Source organism: Canis lupus, chromosome 5 (assembly GCF_048164855.1).
Source record: "Canis lupus baileyi chromosome 5, mCanLup2.hap1, whole genome shotgun sequence".
NCBI classification, from domain to species: Eukaryota; Metazoa; Chordata; class Mammalia; order Carnivora; family Canidae; genus Canis; species Canis lupus.
In genome coordinates this window covers 17,689,640-17,712,743 of record NC_132842.1, presented here as the reverse complement: position 1 = coordinate 17,712,743, position 23,104 = coordinate 17,689,640, and the positions used below count along the sequence as shown (strand labels likewise).

Genomic DNA, 23,104 nt, shown 5'->3' with positions numbered 1-23,104 from the left:
GCTTCTGCATCAGCACTTGCTGCTTCACCTTGCACTTTTATGTCATAGAGATAGTTTCTTTCCTTAAACCTCATGAAATAACCTCTGCTAGCTCAGACTTTTCTTCTGCAGCTCAACTAATTAATTATTAGGGCTTTTTTTTTTCCAGAGCAGTTTTTGAGTCACAGAAAAGTTGAGGAAAAAGTAGAGATTTCCCACATACCTGTCTCACCCAAAACACACACACACACACACACACACACACACACAGAGACAGAGAGACAGAGAGAGAGCCTCTCTTACGTCAAGATTTTCCAGCGGGCAGGGGAGGGGGGCACTTGTCACAACTGATGAATCGACACTGATACATCATAATTACTCAAGGCCCATAGTTTATATTATGATCCACTCTTGGTGTTATACATTCTGTGGGTTTGGAAGAATGTGTGGTAAAATCTATTTGTCAATATAGTATCATACAAAGTATTTTCATGACATTATTCTTGTATCCCGGGGATAAATCCCACTGGGTCATGGTGAATAATCTTTTTAATGTATTGTTGGAGCCTATTGGTTACTGTCTTGTTGAGAATTTTTGCATCTGTGTTCATCAGGGATATTGATCTATAATTCTCCTTTTTGTGGGGTCTTTGTCTGGTTTTGGAATTAAGGTGATGCAGGCCTCATAAAATGAGTTTGGAAGTACTCCATCTCTTTCTATCTTTCCGAACAGCTTTGGTAGGATAGGTATGGTTTCTTCTTAAAGTATTGATAGAATTCCCCTGGGAGGCCATCTGGCCCTGGACTTTTGTGTCTTGGGAGGGTTTTGATGACTGCTTCAGTTTCCTCCCTGGTTATTGGCCTGTTCAGGTTGTCTATTTCTTCCAGTTCTAGTTTTGGTAGTTTGTGGTTTTCCAGAAATGCGTCCATTTCTTCTAGATTGCCTAATTCATTGGCGTAAGTTTTTAACATCGTTTGTATTTCCTTGGTATTGATGGTGATCTCTCCTTTCTCGTTCATTATTTTATTAATTTGAGTCTTCTCTCTCTTCTTTTTAATAAGGCTGGCTAATGGTTTATCTATCTTATTAATTCTTTCAAAGAACCAACTTCTGGTTTTGTTGATCTGCTCCACAGTTCTTCTGGTCTCTATTTCATTGAGTTCTGCTCGAATCTTTGTTGTCATCTTCTGCTGGGTGAAGGTTTCATTTGCTGTTTCTCTCCAGCTCCTTTAGGTGCAAGGTTAGCTTTTGTATTTGAGTTTTTTCCAGTTTTGAGACGGATGCTTGTATTGTGATGTATTTCCCCCTCATGACTCCTTTTGCTCTATCCCAAAGATTTTGAATGGTTGTATCTTCATTCTCACTAGTTTCCACAAATCTTTTTAATTCTTCTCTAATTTCCTGGTTGACCCTTTCATATTTTAGTAGATGGTCCTTAACCTCCACCTGTTTGAAATCCATCCAAACTACTTCTTGTGATTTCGTTCTAATTTCAAAGTATTATGGTCTGAAAATATGCAGGGGACAATCCCAATGTTTTGGTATCAGTTAAGACTTGATTGGTGACCGAGTATGTGGCCTATTCTGGAGAAAGTTCCATGTGCATTTGGGAAGAATGTGTATTCAGTTGTGTTTGGATGTAGGATTCTATAAATATCTGTGAAATCCATCTGGTCCAGTGTATCATTTAATACTCGTTTCTTTGGAGATGTTGTGCTTCGAAGATCTGTTGATTATAGAAAGCGCTGTGTTCAACTCACCAAGTATAAGTGTATTATTATCTAAGTATGTCTTAACATTGGTTACTACCTGATTGATATACTTGGCAGCACCCACATTAGGTGCATATATATTTATGATTGTTAGGTCCTTTCTAGTATAGATCCTTTAAGTATGATATAGTGTCACTGTTCATCTCTTACTACAGTCTTTGGGATAAACTAATTCATCTCATATAAGGATGGCTACCCCTGCTGTCGTTTGAGGACCATTTGAATGGCAAATTGTTCCACAACCTTTTACTTTCAGGTTGTAGGTGACCTTACGTCTAAAATGAGTCTCTTGTAGACAGCAAGTAGATGGGGCCTGCTTTTTTATCCAGTCAGAAACCCTGCACCTTTTGATGGGGTCATTAAGCCCATTCACGTTCAGAATTACTATTGAAAGATATGAATTTAGTGTCATCATGATACCTATTCAGTTCCTGTTTTTGTGGATTGTTTCCTTGGACTACCTCTTTCTTTTACTGAGTCCCCCTTAATATTTCTTGCAGAGCTGGTTTGGTGCTCATCATATTCTTTCAGTTTCTGCCTATCTTGGAAGCTCTTTATCTCTCCTATTCTGAATGAGCTCCTGCTCGATAGAGTATTCTTGGCTGCAGGTTCTTCTCATTTAGGACCCTGACTATATCCTGCCAGCACTTTCTGGCCTGCCAGGCCTCTGTGGCGAGCTCTGCTGTTATTCTAATACTTCTGCTCATAAGCGTTAGGGATTTCTTGTCTCTTGCTGCTTTAAGGATCTTCTCTTTATCTTTAGAATTTGTAAGTTTTACTATTAAAGGTCGAGGTGTTGAGCGGTTTTTATTCATTTCCCCAGGGCAGGGGTGGGGGGGGGGAATCTATCTCCTGTATCTGAATGCCTGTTTCCCTTCCCAAGTAAGGGAAGTTCTCAGCTATGATTTGTCCAAATATGCCTTCTGGTCCTCTGTCTCTGTCGGTGCCCTCTGGAACCCCAATTAAACGTAGATTTTTTCCTGCTGAGGCTATTTATTTCCCTTAACCTTTCCTCGTGATCTTTTTTTTTTCTTTTTTCCTCAGCTTCCTTCCTTGCCATCAACTTGTCTTGTATGTCACTCACTGGTTCTTCTACCTCGTTAACCCTAATTGTTAGGACCTCCAGTTTGGATTGCATCTCATTTAATTGATTTTTAACTTCAGGCTGATGAGATCTCAATTCTGCAGTCATGAAGTATCTTAAATCCCTTATGCTTATTTCTAGAGCCACCAGTAGGTTTAGAATTGTGTTTCTGAATTGGCTTTCTGAATTTGAATTGTATTCCAAATTTTGTAACTCTATGGGAGAGAGGATGTTTCTGATTCTTTCCTTTGTGGTGAATTTTTCCTTCTAGTCATTTTTCTCAGTGCAGAGTGGCCAGAAACAAGTTGTACTGGAAAAAGGAGAAAGATAGAGAGAGAATAAAAAGGGGGGGGGGAGGCGGAAACAGAAAACAAAAAACAAGAGGGAGTATCCTCTGATTCTATATATTGTAAATCCCTCGACTTCCCCTGTTAGTTTCCAGCACTGCTTTGGTCAAGAACTTGCTTTCCCTGTCCTTCCAGCTGGTCTTCTGGGGCATGGGCCTGCTTCTACAAGCAATGCTGATTCTCAGAGGTGTGTGCACCTGGGGGAGCTGCCCAGCCCCCTGCCAGGTGCAGGGCTCAGTGGGAGCTGTTTATCCTATGAGGCCCCTGCTGAGTCCCTGGTAAAAAGTGACAGTAGGAGGAACAACAGTGGCGGCGGCCAGGTCTCCAGCCCTGGAGTCAGCTCCCGCAGTAATTACCACAGCTCCCAGTCCGAAGGGGCCTGGGTGCTCCACAGGCGGGCTGCACCCAGAGCAGGAGCCTCCTTACTGCCGTGTGTTCTCTCGGCTTCCGCCTGTCCCGGGGGGAGTGCCAGATCCTGGGCTGCTTCCCCTGGTGCCCTGGGATCTGGGGCCTGTGCCGCTGGAATCACGCTCCTGGGCCATGCAGCCCCCTCGAAGCGGAGCCGCCGCCTGAGCCGCTCCTGGCCCCTCCGGGCGCATGCTGCAGCCCTTTAGGGAGCTCGGCCCATAGTATGTGGCGCCCTCTCCCTTGGGGCGCAGTTCCTCTGTTAGTGCCCCTGGGAGCCTGAGGGCATCCCTGCCCATCCTGGGATCCTGCCCGAACTCCCTGCAAGTGCCTTTCCTTCCGGGAAGATTGGTAAACCTGCATCTCTGGGACTGGCCTTTCCTGTACTGGGGTCACTTGCCGCCAGGTCTGAGCCAGGCTCTTTGCGGGGCCTCCTCCCCCTTGGATGCTTTTTATTTTTTCCGTCTTCCTACTTTGATAGAAGTGAAAACTCTTTTCACTGTAGCATTCCAGCTGTTTTCTCTTTAAATCTCAGGCCGAATTCCTTGTGCTCTCTTAAGTAAAATCCTTTTTATTTTAAAAGTGGCTTAAAAAAATCCATGGATGCTACATTTGTGGTGAGCATAGTATAATGCATACAGAAACCGAATGCCTATGCTGTACACCTGAAACTACTGTAACGGGTTAACTATACTCAAGTAGAAAAAACTTTTAACTCCATAAAATAAAATAAAATAAAATAAAATAAAATAAAATAAAATAGGAGATAAAAGAACTGATGCCACAGATATACAAGTATCACAAGAGATTATTGTGAACCATATTGCAAGCACCCATATTGTGAAGTCTATATGGCCAAGAACAAGGAACAGCCTTGCTCTACACTGAATATTTCTATACCCACTCCTCCAAACTCAGGTTTTAAGTCTTAGTGTTCAATGTGATGATATTTGGAGGTGATGCCTTTGGTAAGTGATTAAGTCATGAAGGTGTAGTCCTCCTGATTTGAAATTAGTGCCCTTCTAAAGGAGGCTGGAGTGAGCTCCCTTGACCCTGTCCCTTATGAAGACATAGGAGGAAGACAGGCACTCAGAACCAGGAAGCAGACCCTCACTGGACACTAATCTGTCAGTGCCTTGATTTTGGACTTCCTAGACTCCAGAACTATGAGAAATAGTAAGATAGTTTATCAAGATAGCTGATCCTGGGGGTCCCTGGGTGGCTCAGCGGTTTGGCACCAGCCTTTGTCCCAGGGCATGATCCTGGAGTCCCAGCATCTTGCAAGCCCAAGTCTTGCATTGGGCTCCCGGCATGGAGCCTGCTTCTCCCTCCTCTTGTGTCTCTGCCTCTCTCTTTCTCTCTCTCTCTACATCTATCATAAATAAATAAATCTTAAAAAAAGATAGCTGAGCTGATAGAAGCTCAATATGCAAAGTATTTTTATTTCTATAAGCTATAAACAGGAAATGAAGTTGATTTTTAAAAATAATTTAAAATAGGATCAAAAGTATCAAATAACTGAAAATAAATCTAAAATATATCTTGCAGGATCTTTATAAGAAATTTTTTTAAACACTGAGAGTAGAGCAATTAAAATATTGTTTGGAAAACTCAGTATTATAAATGTCTCTTCCCTTCAAAATATTTATAGATTCAATGCAATCCCAATCCAAATCTTTGCATTGTAAAGCTTCATAAGTTGATTATAAAAGACCTATGGAGCCCTTTCCCCCTTTATCCTTTCCGTTCCCAAAGATTTCAGTCCAAAAGCACAGGAACAGAAACAAGGAGCGGTGGTGTCCCAGAGGGAGGTATTGGAGCCTGGCACAGAATTGGGAAGGCATAAATGTAGGAGTGCCACCTGAACAGTCTTAGAGCTCAAGACATAGCATCTCTGAAAGGTGAGTAACTTAGGATGAGGTATCACAGACTTCAAAGGTTCAGGAGGCATCCACACAGGGAAAGAACAGCCCAGCATGGGTTTTCAGAGCCTGTAAGTGAGGCACATCATCTGCAGAAGTGGCCTGGTACAGGGTATCTCAGAAAGGAGGTTTTTATATATCTCAAAGTACTTCTCCATAAAATACTAATTGTAAAGTGCAAAGTTAACATTCTGGGGAAGAAAACTGAAGATACTACTCCAGCGATCAACGTCACCAACCATGGGACAAATCAAAACTGTAGGTCACGTGATATGATGCAATGAGAAGAGTAGAGGACCAGTTCAGTTGTGCTCTTGCTAAAATACATATATGTATATGTATATAAATATAATCTTAATTTTATCATAAGGAAACATAAGATACGTAAGAAAAACCCACACTGAAAAGACATTCTACGTTACTGGAATGAACTCTTCAAAGGATTAAAAGTCACAAAAATCAATGGAAAGACTAAGGAACTGTTCTAAACTGAAAGAGACTAAGAAACACAACATCTTAGTTCAGTACATGGTTTTGAATAGGACCTTCCTTGCTATAAAGGATACTACAGACAAATGTCAGAGCTTTAAAAGAATATGAGGTTTATTTTATTTTTTTAGAAGATTTTATTTATTCATGAGAGACACACACACACACAGAGAGAGAGAGAGAGAGAGAGATGCAGAGACACAGGCAGAGGGAGAAGCAGGCTCCATGCTATGAAAGGAGCCTGATGTGGGACTCGATCCCCGGTCTCCAGGATCACACCTTGAGCTGCAGGCGGTGCTAAACCACTGCGCCACCGGGGCTGCCCAGAATATGAGGTTTAGATGATAGAGGGGATAGTTGACGTAGCAATTGCACAACTGGGTATTTACCCCATAGATACAAATGTAGTGAAATGAAGGGGCACCTGCACCTCAATGATTATGGTAGCAATATCCACAATACCCAAACTGTGGAAGGAGCCAAGATGTCCTTCAACAGAGGAATGGATAAAGAAGATGTGGTATGGGACCCCTAGGTGGCTCAGCGGTTGAGTGTCTGCCTTTGGCTCAGGGCATGATCCTGGGATCCGGGAAGAGTCCCATGTCCGGCTCCCTGCATGGAGCCTGCTTCTCCCCCTGCCTGTGTCTCTGCCTCTCTCTCTCTCTCATGAGTAAATAGATGAATTCTTTTAAAAAAAAGATGTGGTATACATACAAAATGGAATATTACTCAGACGTCAGAAAGGATGAATACCTACCACTTACATCAATGGGCATGGAACTAGAGAGTATCAGGCTGACTGAAACAAGTCAACTGGAGAAAGACAATGATCATATGGTCTCCCTCATAGGTGGAATATAAGAAATAGTGCAAGGAGGGGAAACTGAATGGGGAAAAATCAGAGAGGAAGACAAACCATGAGAGACTGAACTCCAGAAAACATACTGAAGGTTGCTGAAAGGGAAGTGAATGGGGGGATGGGGTAAATAAGTGATGGTCATGAAGGAGGGCATGTGACATGATGAGCACTTGGTGTTACATGCAACTGATGAATTATCGAAAACTTTATCTGAAAACGATGACCCTTCTAAATGTTGGGAAATTGAATTTAAATTTAAAAACATAATGTATACCTAACATAGTTTGAATGGGTGTACTTATATGCCAATTTTTAAAAAACACAGTACTGTAAATGTATTTTCTCTTCCTTCTGATCTTTTTTTAAAAGATTTTATTTATTTATTCATAAGAGGCAGAGAGAGAGAGAGAGAGAGAGAGAGAGAGAGAGAGGCAGAGACACAGGCGGAGGGAGAAGCAGGCTCCACGCAGGGAGCCTGATGTTGGACTTGATCCCGGGTCTCCAGGATCACACCCGGGCTGAAGGCGGCGCTAAACCGCTGAGCCACCCGGGCTACCCTCTTCTGATTTTTCTTAATAACATTTTTCTCTAGCTTACTTTATAAGGAGAATATAGAATGGAATACATATAACACACAAAAAATAGGTTAATTGACTGTTTTGGTACAATAAATATTCTGGTCAACAGTAGATTAGTAGTAGTTAAGTGCCTGGGGAGTCAAAAGTTCACAGATTTTCACACAGAGGATCAGTGCCCCCCTAAGCTCCACATTATTCAAGGGACAATTGTATTAGTGTTGATTTTCTGATTGGCAGGGTTGTACGGTAGCTATGTGGAATGTACTGACTTGCAGGATATAGGGGCCACAGGAATTGGGCACAAATTAACAATTTACTTTCAAACCATTCTGGAGGGAAAAGGTCGTTTTCTCTATTTTTTCTTTTCTCTAATTTTAAGACTCTTCTCAAAAAGTAAATTAAAAAAAAAGAAAAGATAAAAAGCCTTAGGCAAATCTTTTTCACCATGAGGAAAGAACTATGAATAATAAGTATTTAAAATTGAAATTATACACAGGGTTTATGGCACTATAAAAATTGAAATACATACAAACATTGGTGATAGCTTTAGCAGCAGTATATCAAAATGATGTGTGTCTAAATCCATATGTCTAGTAATAAAACATAGAAAATACAAAAAAAAAAAAACAACAACTACCAATTACCAGCCCCAAAACATTATCAACAACTTGGTCCGATCTACTTGGGCAGATTGGAGTCTGTAAAACTCAATAATGCTGGTTTCCATGTAGAAAATATGCTTAAATTTAATCAGATGCCAAGAAACATAGCTTAAAATAATATATAAAATTTCATTACACACGATATAACAACATTTCCTTTAATAAAGATTTTTTGTACATCAGATATTTATTGGGAAACAATTAAAATGTTATATTAAACATCTAGGTAATAAACTTTTACTATATATCTTTCAGATCATATACTTTCTATTCAAAATCTCTACATATTCTCGTGATGCTTGCAGTACTAGATCTTGATTTACATTTGATTCGTCAGTAGGTCCTAAAGGAGAAGATCTACAGAATCCTGATTCTCAATCATGAGCAACTGAAAAAGAGAAAGAATAATATTCTTTATCTGAAATACTTTGTAGTTAACTAGAAGTTAGTAAAAAAAAAAAGTTGGAATCTTCTGAGTGTTAAAAGGATGAAAAATATCTACATATAACTACAATATAAAATACAAGATTACTATTAAATCAAGTTTGCTCACGATTGCCCATTGAATTAATTACTACTGTGGATAAACACTAGAGCTTCTGGTTTTCTCATTACAAGATGAGATTGCAAGCTGATGGCACAGTCCACCCCTGAACAATCATATACTATCAACTGAAAAATCTAACAGGCAATATCTAGAGTCAAATATATCATGGCAGGTTTAAAACAAGACATTATAAGAACACACAGAAGGGACATCCTGGTTTTCTATCAATATTGTCTGCTTTTCGGTGGAGGGAATAGGAAGGCTGATACCTGAAAGATTACTCTCTGCAAAGCAGCAGAGTAGGGTAATGGCGACAGAGAAGGCTCACCAATGTGGCAAGAACCAAATTGATTTGGGTGCTTATATTCCATGCTAAGAAACCTGGAATTTTACCCAATGGCAAAACCAGTGGCTGGAGATTGAAATGTCACCTGTCAAGGGACAGCTATATGAACTATATAATTGCTTAACTAAGTATTACTGAGACAAGTCTGGTCTGTTTGGTCTTCTACCACTAGCAGAAACAAGAATTTGAGAACGCCCACATTTTCAGATTGACAGTTCCATAGCGATGGCACAAGTGAAGGAAGATTACAGCCAAAAGTGCTAACAGGCATACAGGCTGCAGGTTTTTAAAAAAGGTATGAAACACGATGACCAAATGAGGAATAAGTCTCTTATTCATTATGTTTATGTTTTACATTTTTTATTAGATATATCTAGACAAATTTTAACAAGGGGAAGGGATGCCAGTTACTATTTGTGGTTTATTTCAGAAATTAATGACCATCTAAATTTGTAAATTTGGCAACATACCTTCTTTTAGTTCTCTGATTATACTCTCTTCCAACATCTGCTGCATCTGAAATAAGTTAAACGTTACTTACAATGTTCAAGTTAAACAAGAGACATTATTGTAGGAATTTTATTTTGCTTATGAAACGTGGTCTGGAAATGATACTTTTAGAAAGTAAAAGCTACAATTTGCTTAAATAGAAAGATGATCACATAAATAAAATAAATCCCTACTTATTTTAATCTGGATAACTGAGAAGAAACCTATAATGCTGTTTAGAGGATTCTAATAAAAAGTACAATTAATATTGATCAATCGAATATACAGAATTTCTGGAAGAAGAGGACGATGGTGGAGAAGTAGGAGACCCTAGTTTTGTCTGGTGTCTGGGATTCAGCTACATAGGTATCAAATCATTCTGAACACCTGTGGACTCAGACAGAGATCCAAGAAAAGAATTGTTGCAATTCTACAAATAGAACAGCGACCGCTTTCTGCAAGGTAGGAGGTGTGGAGAAATGAATCAGAGGCATATATCAGAAGATTAAACCAGGGCGGCAGGGAACCTCTGGAAGCCAGAAGGCAAGTCCTGGAAAGTGATACAGCAGCAGAGTGCACAACCAGAACTTTTAAGAGGTCTGTTCCAGTGAGGACATCCCTGTCTGAAAGATGCTCAGGTGGCAACGGGGGGCAGCATCCTAAGTGGGACGGACAGTGTGGTCTCAGGATCCCTGGGGGCGCGGGGTCACAGAAGGAATGGGGGCGGCGCCTGAGTATGGCAGTTGCCAAGGCGTTTGAGCGGGGAAGCCAGTTGCAATCAGTGAGCCCAGGAGTGGGCATTCAGCTCAGTGTTGCCATAAACCCCAAACCGAGGAACAGTCAGGTGACCACTTTCCAAGCAGGAAAAACTGGGCAAGACCTCCTCCTTCCCCCCAGAGGCACAGTGTGAATGGGAGCTACAGGGGTCTGCAAAGTTTGGAAAATCGAAAGGGGGTCTGTGCTTGAGATAAAAATGCTTGGTCACAGGCTGGGTGAATACAGAGTGCAGACAGAAACCAGGGAGACACAGTAGGGAGTGAGATCTTTCAATTCCAGGGCTGGAAATTAGGAGGCCACCATTTTCATTCTCATCCTCTAAAGCTGCCCAGAAAGCCTTCAGGGAACAAAAGCCACAGAGAGCAATCTGGAGCTGCTTACCTGGCCTGGCCCCCTGGCAAGGGTGGTGCAATCCCACCCTAAGCAAAGACACCTAAGAATCAGTGCAACAGGCCTCTCCCTCAGGAGGTCAGCAACAACTTCCTGCTAAGACCAACTTTACTCATCATACAGAGCTGCAGAACTCCAGTGCTAGGGGCAAACAGTATACAGAACTCATGGCTATTTCTCATGACTCCTTAGTCTTTCTATTTTAATTTTCTTTTTGCTTTCAACCATTTTCTTCATTTATCAACTCTGACAATTTACCTTTTTACACTTGCATTCAATCCTTTCACTGCTCTTAATATTATTCCTGTATATATTGAAGTTTTTCTTTCTGTACCATTTCGGGAAGTAGTTCCTTCTAAGAAATAGACTAAAATACAACCAGAATCTACTATACTGCTCTATTCTCTTCATCTGTCTGATTATAATATTTTTAAAATCTATCTTAATTTTCATATTTACAGTTACATTCTATCCTTTCATTGCATTTAATTTTATTTTTGCATATAATGAAGTTTTTCATTCTTTACAATTTTGGGATGTAGTTTCTTCTAACAAACAGACCAAAATAAACTTACGATATAGTATATTGCTCTGTTCTGTTCAACTGGCTGATAATATCCTTTTTATTTTGACTTTTAATTTCCATTTTTACACTTACATTCTAGACTTTCCTTGTATTTAATTTTATTTTTGTATATATACAAGGTTTCCTCTTAACCATTTGGGGGTGCAATTTCCTAACAAAAAGACCAAAATTCACATAGTATCGGTGTACTGCTCTGCTCTCTTGATCTCTCTAATTCTATTATCTCCTTTGTTAACCTTTAAATTGGCTTCGGGTCTCTTCTGATTTGTTTAGCATGTATTTATCTGGGGTCATTCTTGATATTTTTCTATTCTGTTCTCTCACTCATCTCTTCTTCTCTGGACAGAATGACAAGATGGAAAAACTCACCGCCACAAAGAGAACAAGAGGTAGTACTGACTGCCCGAAACCTAATCAGCATGGATAGAAGGAAGAGGCTGGAGCGAGAGTTCAGAAGAATGACCATCAAGATAATAGCTGGGCTTAAAAGACACACAGAGGACATTAGAGAATGCCTTTCTGGAGAAATAAAACAACTGATATCTAATCAAGTTGAGATAAAAAAGGCTAATCTTAGTGAGATGCAATAAAAAATGAAGGTTCTAACTGCTAGGATAAATGAGGCTTCACAGAGAAGTAGTGATATAGAAGACAAAACAATGGAGAATAAACAAGCTGAGGAAAAGTGAGAGAAACAACCACTGGACTATGACAGGAGAATTTGAGAGATGAGTCGTACCACACAGCAAAACAATGTTAGAATAATGGGGATCCCAGAAAAAGAGGGGAAGGAGGGGGCAGAAGGCATATTTGAGCAAATTATAGCAGAGATCTTCCCTCATCTGGGGAAAGAAACAGGCACTCGAGTGCCAGGAGGCACAGAGAACCTTCCTCAAAATCAATAAAAAACAGTTCAATATCTCCAATATAATAACAAAGCTTGCAAATTTCAGACCCAAAGAGAAAATCCTGAAAGCAGCTTGGAACACGAGGCCCTGAACCAAGAAGGAGAGAAATATTCAACTGGCAGCGGATCTATCCAAAGAGACCTAGCAGGCCAGAGAGAGCTGGCATGATATACTCAGGGTGCTCAAGGAGAAGAGTCTACAGCCAAGAATTTTATCCAGCAAGGCTTTCATTCAAAATACAAGGGGAGATAAAAAGCTTCCAGCACAAACTGAAACTAAAAGAATTTGTGATCCTTAAAACAGCTTTGCAAGAAGTGGTAAAGGGGAAACTTTAAGCAAACAGAGAGCCCAAAAGTAACACAGACCAGAACACGGACTTTACACATAATACAATGGCACTACATTCATATCTTTCAATCCTTTCTCTGAATGGAAACAAGTCAAATGCCCCAACCAAAACACACAGGGTATCACAGTAGATAAAAAAAAAGCAAGACCCATTGATATGCTATCTGAAAGAGACTCATTTTAGACACAAAGACAACTTCACATTGAAGGTGAGGGAGTGGAAAACCATTTATCATATTAAAGGACATGAAAAAAAACTGGAGTGGCAATATTTATATCAACCAAATTGGATTTTTTTTAAGATTTTATTTATTCATGAGAGACACACAGAGAGCGAAAGGCAGAGGCACAGGCAGCAGGAGAAGCAGGCTCCGTGCGGGGAGCCTGATGTGGGACTAGATCATGACCTGAGCCGAAGGCAGATGCTCAACCACTGAGCCACCTGGTCATCCCACAAATTGGATTTTAAACCAAAGACTGCATTAAGAGAAGAAACAACAACAACAAAAGATGAAGAAACTCACTATGCCATAATTAAAGGGTCTATCCAAAACTAAAATTGGACAATTATAAGTTTTAATGTGTCTAAAGTGGGAGCAGCCAACTATATAAACCAACTTTCTGTTAAGATTTCATTTATTTATTTATTTGACACACACACACACACACAGAGAGAACACAGGCAGTGGCAGCAAGAAAGAGAGAAGCAGACTCCCCACTGAGCAGGCAGACTGATCAGGGCTTGATCCCAGGACCTTGAGAACATGACCTAAGCCAAAGGCAGAGCCTTAACTGACTGAGCCACCCAGGCCACCTTATAAAGCAATTAATAACAAAAATAAAGGAACACATGGATAGTCATATAATAATAGTAAGTACTTTAACACAACACTACTGTAATGGCCAGATCATCTAAGCAGATGATCCACTAGGACGCAAGGGCTCTGAATGACACATTGCACAAAATGGACTTCACAGATAACTTCAGAGCACTCCATCCTATGACAACAGAATACACATTCTTCTCGGGTGCACATGGAACAAACATTCTGCACAACAGATCACATACTCAGTCACAAATCAGCTCTCAACTGGTACCAAAAGACTGGGATCATTCCCTGCATACTTTCAGACCACAATGCTTTGAAACTGGAACTCAATCTTGACAGGAAATTTGGAAAGAATTCAAATACACAGAGGTTAAAGAATCCAACTGGGGCAGTAAGGCACATTTTAAAACCTCATAGAAACAAATGAAAATGGAAACACAACTGCTCAAAACATTTGGGATGCAGCAAAGGTCATCGAAAGAGGATAGTATATAGCAATGCAAGCCTTTCTCAAGAAATGAGAAAGGTCCTAAATACACAACCTAACCCTACACCTAAACGAGCTGGAAAAGAACAGAATATTAAAGCCTAAAACCAGCAGGAGAAGAAAATTCGTAAAGATCAGAGCAGAAATCAATGAAATAGAAACCAAAGGAACAGTAGAACACATCAATGAAGTCAGGAGCTGGTTCTTTGACAGAATTAATAAGATCGATAAACCCCTGGCCAGACATATCAAAAAGAGAACGGAGCCAAAAAATTAGGCAATCTAGAAGAAATGGACGCATTCCTGGAAAGCCACAAACTACCAAAACTGGAACAGGAAGAAACAGAAAACCTGAACAGGCCTATAACCAGGGAGGAAATTGAAGCAGTCATCAAAAACCTCCCAAGACACAAAGGTCCAGGGCCAGATGGCTTCCCAGGGGAATCCTATCAAACGTTTAAAGAAGAAACCATGCCTATTCTACTAAAGCTGTTTGGAAAGATAGAAAGAGATGGAGTACTTGCAAATTCGTTCTATGAGGCCAGCATCACCTTAATTCCAAAACCAGACAAAGACCCCACCAAAAAGGAGAATTACAGACCAATACCCCTGATGAACATGGATGCAAATATTCTCAACAATATACTAGCCAATCGGATCCAACAGTACATTAAGAAAATTATTCACCATGACCGAGTAGGATTTATCCCCGGGACACAAGGCTGGTTCAACACTCGTAAAACAATCAATGTGATTTATCATATCAGCAAGTGAAAAACCAAGAACCATATGATCCTCTCTTTAGATGCAGAGAAAGGATTTGACAAAATACAGCATCCATTCCTGATCAAAACTCTTCAGAGTGTAGGGATAGAGGGAACATTCCTCAACATCTTAAAAGCCATCTACGAAAAGCCCACAGCAAATATCATTCTCAATGGGGAATCACTGGGAGCCTTTCCCCTAAGATCAGGAACAAGACAGGGATGTCCACTCTCACCACTGCTATTCAACATAGTCCTGGAAGTCCTAGCCTCAGCAATCAGACAACAAAAAGACATTAAAGGCATTCAAATTGGCAAAGAAGTCAAACTCTCCCTCTTTGCCGATGACATGATACTCTACATAGAAAACCTAAAAGCCTCCACCCCAAGATTGATAGAACTCATACAGCAATTTGGCAGCGTGGCAGGATACAAAATCAATGCCCAGAAATCAATGGCATTTCTATACACTAACAATGAGACTGAAGAAAGAGAAATTAAGGAGTCAATCCCATTTACAATTGCACCCAAAAGCATAAGATACCTAGGAATAAACCTAACCAAAGACGTAAAGGACCTATACCCTAAAAAGTATAGAACACTTCTGAAAGAAATTGAGGAAGACACAAAGAGATGGAAAAATGTTCCGTGCTCATGGATTGGCAGAATTAACATTGTGAAAATGTCAATATTACCCAGGGCAATTTACACGTTTAATGCAATCCCTATGAAAATACCATGGACTTTCTTCAGAGAGCTACAACAAATTATTTTAAGATTTGTGTGGAATCAGAAAAGACCCCGAATAGCCAGGGGAATTTTAAAAAAGAAAACCACATCTGGGGAAATAAGATCATGAATGAAAGAAGACAGATCACGACCAGCACCAGAGAAATACAGACAACTATAAGAACACATTCTGAGCAACTATATGCCAACAAACTAAGCAATCTGGAAGAAATGGATCCCTTCCTACCAAAACTGAAACAGGAAGACACAGGAAACCTGAACAGACCCATAACCAGCAAGGAAATGGGAGCAGTCATCAAATATCTGCCAACAACCAAGAGTCCAGGACCAGGTGGCTTCCCAGGAGAATTCTACCACACATTCCAGGAAGAATTAATCTATTCTTCGGAGCTGTTTATAAAAATTAGAAATGGAAGGGAAACCTTCCAGCGTTCTCTGTGAGGCCAGCATTACTCTGATCGAAAAACCAGAGCAAGACCCCACCCAAAAGGAGAATTACACTCCAATATCCCTGATGAACATGGATGCCAAAATTTTCACCAAGACACTGGCTGGGAGGATTCAACAGTACATTAAAGGATTATTCACCATGTCCAAGTGGGTTTTATGCCTGGGCTGCAAGGGTGATTCGACATCTGCAGATGAATCAATGTGATACACTACAGAAATAAAAGAAAGGATAAGAACCATAGGATCCTCTCAAGAGATGCAGAAAAAGCAGTTGACAAAGTTCAGCACCCTTTCCGGATCAATACTCTTCGCAGTGCAGGGAGGGGGGGGAGCATATCTCAATATCATAAAAGCCATCTATGAAAAGCCCACACCTGATGCCATTCTTAAGGGGAAAAACTGAGAGCTTTGCCACTAAGGTCAGGAACACGACAGGGAAGTCCACTCTCTGGACAACCAGTGTTGTTCGACATAGCCTCAGCATTTAGACAACAAAAAGAAATAAAAAGGCGTCTGAATCAGAAAAGAACTCAAACTCTCACTTTTCTCAGAGGACATGATATCCTATGTGGAAAACCCAAAAGACTCCACCCCAACGTTGCTAGGACCCTTTCCTGAATTCAGCAAAGCAGCAGGATAGGAAATCCATGCACAGAAATCAGTTGCATTTCTATACACTAACAATGAGATGGAAGAAAGAGAAACTGAGGAGTCGATTCCATTGACCATTGCAGCAAACACCATAAGATGCCTAGGAATAAACCTACCCAGAGAGACAAAGGATCTATACTCTGAAGATGACAGGACATTCTGGAAAGAAATTGAGAAAGGTGTAAAGAACTGGAAATACATTCCATGCTCATGGATTGAAAGAATTAAATATTGTTAAAATGTTTATGCTAGCTCCATCAATCTATATATTCAATGCAATCTCTATCAAAATACTACCAACTCCTTTTATACAGCTGGAGTAAATAACGGTAAGATTTGTTTGGAACCTTAGAAGACCCCGAATAGCCAAACATATGTTGATAGAGGTAGCCATAGCTGGTGGCATTACAAACCGGACTTCAAGCTCTATTTTAAAGCTGTGATCAACAAGACAGTATGGTACTGGCACAAAAGCAGACATGTCGATCAATGGCCCAGAAGAGAAAACCCAGAAGTGGACCCTCAACTCTATGGTCCACTCCTCTTCAACAATACTGGAAAGAAAATCCAATGGAGACAAAGCAGTCTCTTCAACAAATGGTGTGGGAAATCAGACCACCACATGTAGAAGAATAAAACGGGACCATTTTCTTATGCTATACACAAAAATAGAGTCAAAATGGATGAAACACCCAAATGTGAGATAGGAATCCATCAAAATCCTAGAGGAGAACACAGCCAGCAACCTCTGTGACCTCGGCTGCCGCAACTTCTTGCTAGAACATGTCACCAGATGCCAAAATGACCTACTGGGAATTCATCAAGATAAAAAGCTTTTGCACAGCAAGGAAACAGTTGACAAAACCAAAAGACAACTGACAGAATGGGAGAAGGTGTTTGCAAATGCCTTATCAGATAAAAGGCTGGTATGCAAAGTCTATAAAGAGCTGATCAAAGTCAACACCCAAAGAAAGATAACCCAATGAAGAAATGGGCAGAAGAAATGAAAGGACATGTCTCCAAAGAAGACATACATATGGCCAACAGACATGAAAACATGCTCAACATCAGCTGGCACTAGAGAAATACAAATCAAAACCACGGTGAGTTTCCCCCTCACACCTTTCATAATGGCCAAAATTAGCAAGTCTGGAAATGACAGATGTTGGCGGGAATGCAGAGAAAGGGGGATCCTCTTATGATGTTGGTGAGAATACAACCTGGTGCAGCTCCTCTGGAAATCAGTACCGGAGGTTCCTCAAAGAGTTGAAAAAGGAGCTACCTATGTAAAACCCAGCAATTGCGCTAGAAGGTATGAATCCCGAAGATCACTTTGGTCGGGATCCAAAGGGGCACCTGCACCCATATGTTTATACCAGTAATATCCTCAATAGCCAACCTGAGAGATATGGATGTTCTTTGAAAGAGGTATGCATAAAGAAGATGTGATGTAGATATAAATAAATAAGTATCATATTTATTTATTAGACAGAGAGAGAGAGGGAGGGAGAGAGAGAACAGAATATTACTCAGCCAATAAATAATTAAATCTTTGGACCTTTGGGTGGCTCAGTGGCTGAGAGTAGGCCTTTGGCTCCGGGCATGATATATATATCATAACATTATAAGCTAGTTAATTGAATTTAAATAAAAAATAGTAAAGAAACCAATGGAGCTAGGAATGTGAAATAAAAGAATATACATAACTTCTGAAGGATCTTTGTAACTTCTGTTACAAAATTGTAAACAAGAGTCATTTTACACTTTAATAGTTTGTGATTTTCAGAAAAAGTGCCCTTTATGAGAGATTAATCATTTGTTTAATAAATTATTCCTCCGAATGAACTTTCCACTTTTGCACTTTTGATTTTGCACTCAACAAAATCTTGAGGTATGTTGTATGCTCTATTTTTCAGCACAGACTCTTAAATACATAAAACAATGGAAGTGGGACTACATAAAGTCATGTGGAATTTCTCCTGGTAATATTGAGTAAAACTATTTTGTTATCTATATGATGACTGATGTACTTCTTTTCGTGTGAACACAGAGATTTCAGAAAATCTGCCTCAGGAAAGGAAAAAATATAAGCTAGCACCAGTTTTCCAACTTAGTTTCGCATTGATAAGTTTCTAGAATTAGAAACAAGGAAAAGAAATTTTAACTGTAACTTTGTTTCCTTTCTATGAATTAGGACCAATTTTTGAAGCACCTGACTTACTATAGTTATCATTATCTACTTAATTATGAAATATTTAGGAATATTTCAGACTACAGTTGACCTTTGAGCAACACAGTGGTTAGGTGCACTTACCCCCGTGCAGTCAAAACTCTGTATAATTTCTGATTCTCCCCAAATTTAATTACTAATAGCCTACTGGTGATGGGAAGCCTTACCAATAACACAGTCCATTAACACATGGTTTGTACATTACATGTGTTATATAATATATTCTTAAAATAAAGTATGCTAGAGAAAAAAAGGTTATTGAGAAAAACATAAGAGAAAATACAGTACAACACAACAGCCAAGAAAGTCCATGTGTAGGCTACCTAGACCTGCAGCTACAATTCCATGTTGGTCAAGGATCAAATGTGCATTACAAATATTCCCATCTAGAATGCTCTTATTTCTTATAAAAGGCATCCTCTCATTGAATTCCCAAAATAGGGTCTAAATACGGTACTAAGTGGTGCCTAGGTGGCCCAGTCACTTAAGTGCCTGCCTTCATTTCCTTAAGGAACGATCAAAGTAATATAATGATCTTTTCGCCAAAAGTCTTTTCCTAAATACTTGCTTCTGTGACCCTGGTTTATTTCCAGGTGAGAATTGAGTTAGATGGTAGAAATAGCTTGCAATCCATTAATAAAGAGAACATATTTGCAATTTTATTTATACTTTTCCATTTATCAAAAACATAAGAGGGTAAGAAAATTATACACATAAAAACAACGTATCAGGAAATTTTAATTCGAAGACTCATTAATTAGTAGGATTTTCTCATAACAGTTTGTTTCCAAACTACCAATCATAGAAATCTAAGGTTCCATTGGAGATACTGTAGGATTGAGGGACAAAAGTCTACAGCTGTAGTCTCATCTCTCTTTTAGCTACACAGCTCCACTGGTCTCGGTTTTGTATAATACAGTTTAATGCAAAAACAGAAACAAACAACAAAACAAAATAAAACAAAAACAAATTAAGTTCCATTCTTTGAAAAAAATATTGTTTTCCAAAAGGTAGTCACTAATTTAGTCAAAGTCCCTAATTTTTTTATTTTAATTTTTATTTATTTATGATAGTCACAGAGAGAGAGAGACAGAGACACAGGCAGAGGGAGAAGCAGGCTCCATGCACTGGGAGCCTGATGTGGGATTCGATCCCGGGTCTCCAGGATCACGCCATGGGCCAAAGGCAGACACCAAACCGCTGCGCCACCCATGGATCCCAAAGTCCCTAATTTTACATAAGAGACAAGAAGGCCTCAGAAAGATTGCAGTTTGCCTCAGGTCAAAAGACCAAAGAGTTGCAGGCCAGGAATGTGCTTTAGGTCCTCCTGAGCTGAGAGTTTTTATGCCAGTTACTTCATCATCTTCAGGAAAAATACCTACATTTTTAACTATAACTGACTGAAAATGAACACATAAAGGTTTGTCATGTGGCTCAATAACGACTAGGCATGAGGCACAAAACAGCTTTCTAATTAAATTATAAATTTTAAAGTCTAAAGTGTAATTTAAATTATAAATTTTAATGTTTTATGAATAAAAATACAGCAATGGAAATGATCTTTACTCCTATTGGGAACAGTTAATAGACTGCATTTATAAGCACAAATTTTTTAAACCACAAGACACGGAACTTGAAGGAGAAAATCTTTAGTTGAACCAAAGAGGCTGAAATGGAGGAAACTCTTCCTGGAAAGAATTATTCTTTTCCTCCAGATAAAACTTGGTTTACCAAAATCAATCAACAAATGAGTTATCTATGTTGTGGATTATTAAACACAAAACAGACTTCTCTTTACCACCTAGTATGCTCTGTCCAACCTCTCATCATTATGAGAGTTGGTATGTACAAAAGACAGGACTAACTTTAATTTAAATCCAGTCAGAAATTAGAGGTAAACCATCATTACCCACAAGTGGATTTATCTCTACCTCCCTCACAGCAGGAAGGGAGATTTGCCTAATGAGTGAATTGGGGAGAAGGCACTAGGCAGTGCTTAGGAGATTCCAAATCTCTTTTTTGAAAAGATGTGCTCACCCATGGTAACATGAATTCAGGTCTGCTCTCATCTTCGTGGGATGGGCATCAAACATTTGTTTCCTCCATTTACAACTGTGTGGGGAAGTGCCTAATTTGGGATAAAGAATTGGGAAGCCCACTGTGGCTACATACCCACCCAAACCACATCCTCCAATCTGTTAGCATGTATTAGTAACAAAGGCTACTAAGTTTAACTCCATCTGCCTGACTCCTGTGCTCTGAACTCAGAAAAAGAAGAGCACTGTCCTCTGCCACCTACCCCACCACAGCTCCAATGAGAGAAATGACCAGACAATACTTTGAAAAATGTTCCTTCTTGCTTGACTTTATAACTAACATTCATTGTTCAAAGCAACATATTTTGAAGAGGGAAAAGTTGGAAAGAACAATTTTAGAAACAAACAGAGAAAGTCAGACAAAACGAGGAGACAGAGGAGTATGTTCTAAATGAAACAAGGCCACGAGATAGAACCTCAGAAAAACAACGAAATGAAACAGAGATAAGGAGTCAGCCTGATAAAGAGTTCAAAGTAATGGTCACAGAGATGCTCAGCAAACTTGGAAGAATGGACGGATTCAGTGAGAACTTCAACAAAGAGAAAATATACAAAAGAACCAATTAGGGCTGAAGAATACAATAACTGAAATGAAAAATACACCAGACACAATCGACAGCAGATTAAAAGATGTGAAGAACAGATCAGCAATCTGCAAGAAAGGGTAGTAAAAATCATCCAAGCTGAAAAGCAAAAAGAAGAAATAATTTGAAAAATTAAGATACAGGGACCTCTGGAATAGCATCAAGTATAATAAAACTCACATTAGAGAGGTCCCAGAAAAAGAAGAGAGAAAAGGTGAAGAACTTATTTGAAGAAAGAATACCTAAAAACTTCCCTAACCTGGGGAAGAAAACAGGCCTCCAGGCCCAGGAAGCATTGCCAGTCCCAAATAAAAGGAACCCAAAGAGTTTCACACCAAGACACATAATAACAAGTCAAAAATGAAAGAGAAAAGGAGAATCTTAAAAGCAGAAAAAAAAAAAAAAGAAAAGAAAAGAAAGGAAAAGCAATTAGTTATATCAAAGCGAACCACTACAGGGATATCAGTGGATTTTTCAGCCGAAACTGTGGCATGCACTCTGGAAAACTTTGTGGAGGTTCCTCAAAGAGTTAAAAATAGACCTGCCCTACGACCCAGCAATTGCACTGCTGGGGATTTACCTCAAAGATACAGATGCAGTGAAACGGCAGGACACCTGCACCCCGATGTTTCTAGCGGCAATGTCCCCAATAGCCAAACTGTGGAAGGAGCCTCGGTGCCCATCGAAAGATGAATGGATAAAGAAGATGTGGTCTATGTATACAGTGGAATATTACTCAGCCATTAGAAACGACAAATACCCACCGTTTACTTCAACCTGGAGGGACCTCAAGGGTATTGTGCTGAGTGAAATAAGTCCATCGGAGAAGGACAGACATTAAAATGGTCTCATTCATTTGGGGAATATAAAATTTAGTGAAAGGGAATAAAGGGAGAGAAAATGAGTGAAAATATCGCTGAGGGTGACAAAACATGAGAGACACCTAACTCTGGCAAATGAACAAGGTGTAGTGTAAGGGGAGGTGGGCGGGGGGTTGGGGTGACTGGGTGATAGGCACTGAGCGGGGCACTTGGGATGAACACTGGGTGTTATGCTAAATGTTGGCAAATCGAACTCCAATAAAAATCGGAGAAGGACAAACATTATATGGTCTCATTCATTTGGGGAATATAAATAATAGTGAAAGGGAATGGAAGGGAAGGGAGAAGAAATGGGTAGGAAATATCAGAAAGGGAGACAGAACGTGAAGACTCCTAACTCTGGGAAATGAACTAGGGGTGGTGGAAGGGGAGGAGGGCAGGGGATGGGGGTGAATGGGTGATGGGCACTGAGGGGGGCACTTGACGGGATGAGCACTGGGTGTTATTCTGTATGTTGGTAAATTGAACACCAATAAAAGATAAATTTATCATATAAAAAGAAAGTTAAAAAAAAAGAAAAGAAATTGTCGCATGATATTTTCCAAGTGCTAAGAGGAAAAAACCTAGGATATTTTTGGCAGGTTTATAATTCAGAACTGAAAGAAAGATAAAGAGTTTCCCACACAAAACTTAAAGAAGTTCATCACCACTAAATAGGTCTTATAAGAGATGTTAAAAGGACTTCTTTAATCAGAAAAGGCCAGGGTACCTGGACAGCTGTCAGTGAAGAGTCTCCCAGGACCCTGGGATCAAGCTCTGTAAGGGACTCCCTGTTCCCTGCTCAGAGAGGAGCCTGCTTCTCCCTCTCCCTCTGCCCCTCCCTCCCCTTCACTTGTGTTCTCACTCACTTTGCTCTCAAAGAAAGAAAGAAAGAAAGACCATAACTAGAAAT

The 23,104-nt window shown here is 39.9% G+C and overlaps 2 protein-coding genes across 2 annotated transcripts in view; one reads left to right on the top strand and one right to left on the bottom strand.

Annotated features, from left to right (window-relative positions):
• The window catches only part of LOC140633127 (coiled-coil domain-containing protein 144A-like), a 606,261-nt gene that overhangs the window by 496,003 nt on the left and 87,154 nt on the right, over window positions 1–23,104 (top strand).
• LOC140633290 (ankyrin repeat domain-containing protein 26-like) overlaps window positions 8,165–23,104 on the bottom strand; it is a 30,446-nt gene continuing 15,506 nt past the window's right edge. Inside the window, exons 4-5 of the mRNA XM_072825622.1 lie at window positions 9,462–9,507; window positions 8,165–8,486 (exon numbers count right to left, since the gene is read on the bottom strand). Of these exons, the coding sequence (XP_072681723.1) occupies window positions 8,473–8,486; window positions 9,462–9,507 (60 nt within the window). The 3' untranslated portion in view covers window positions 8,165–8,472. The remainder of the gene's footprint in view (window positions 8,487–9,461; window positions 9,508–23,104) is intronic.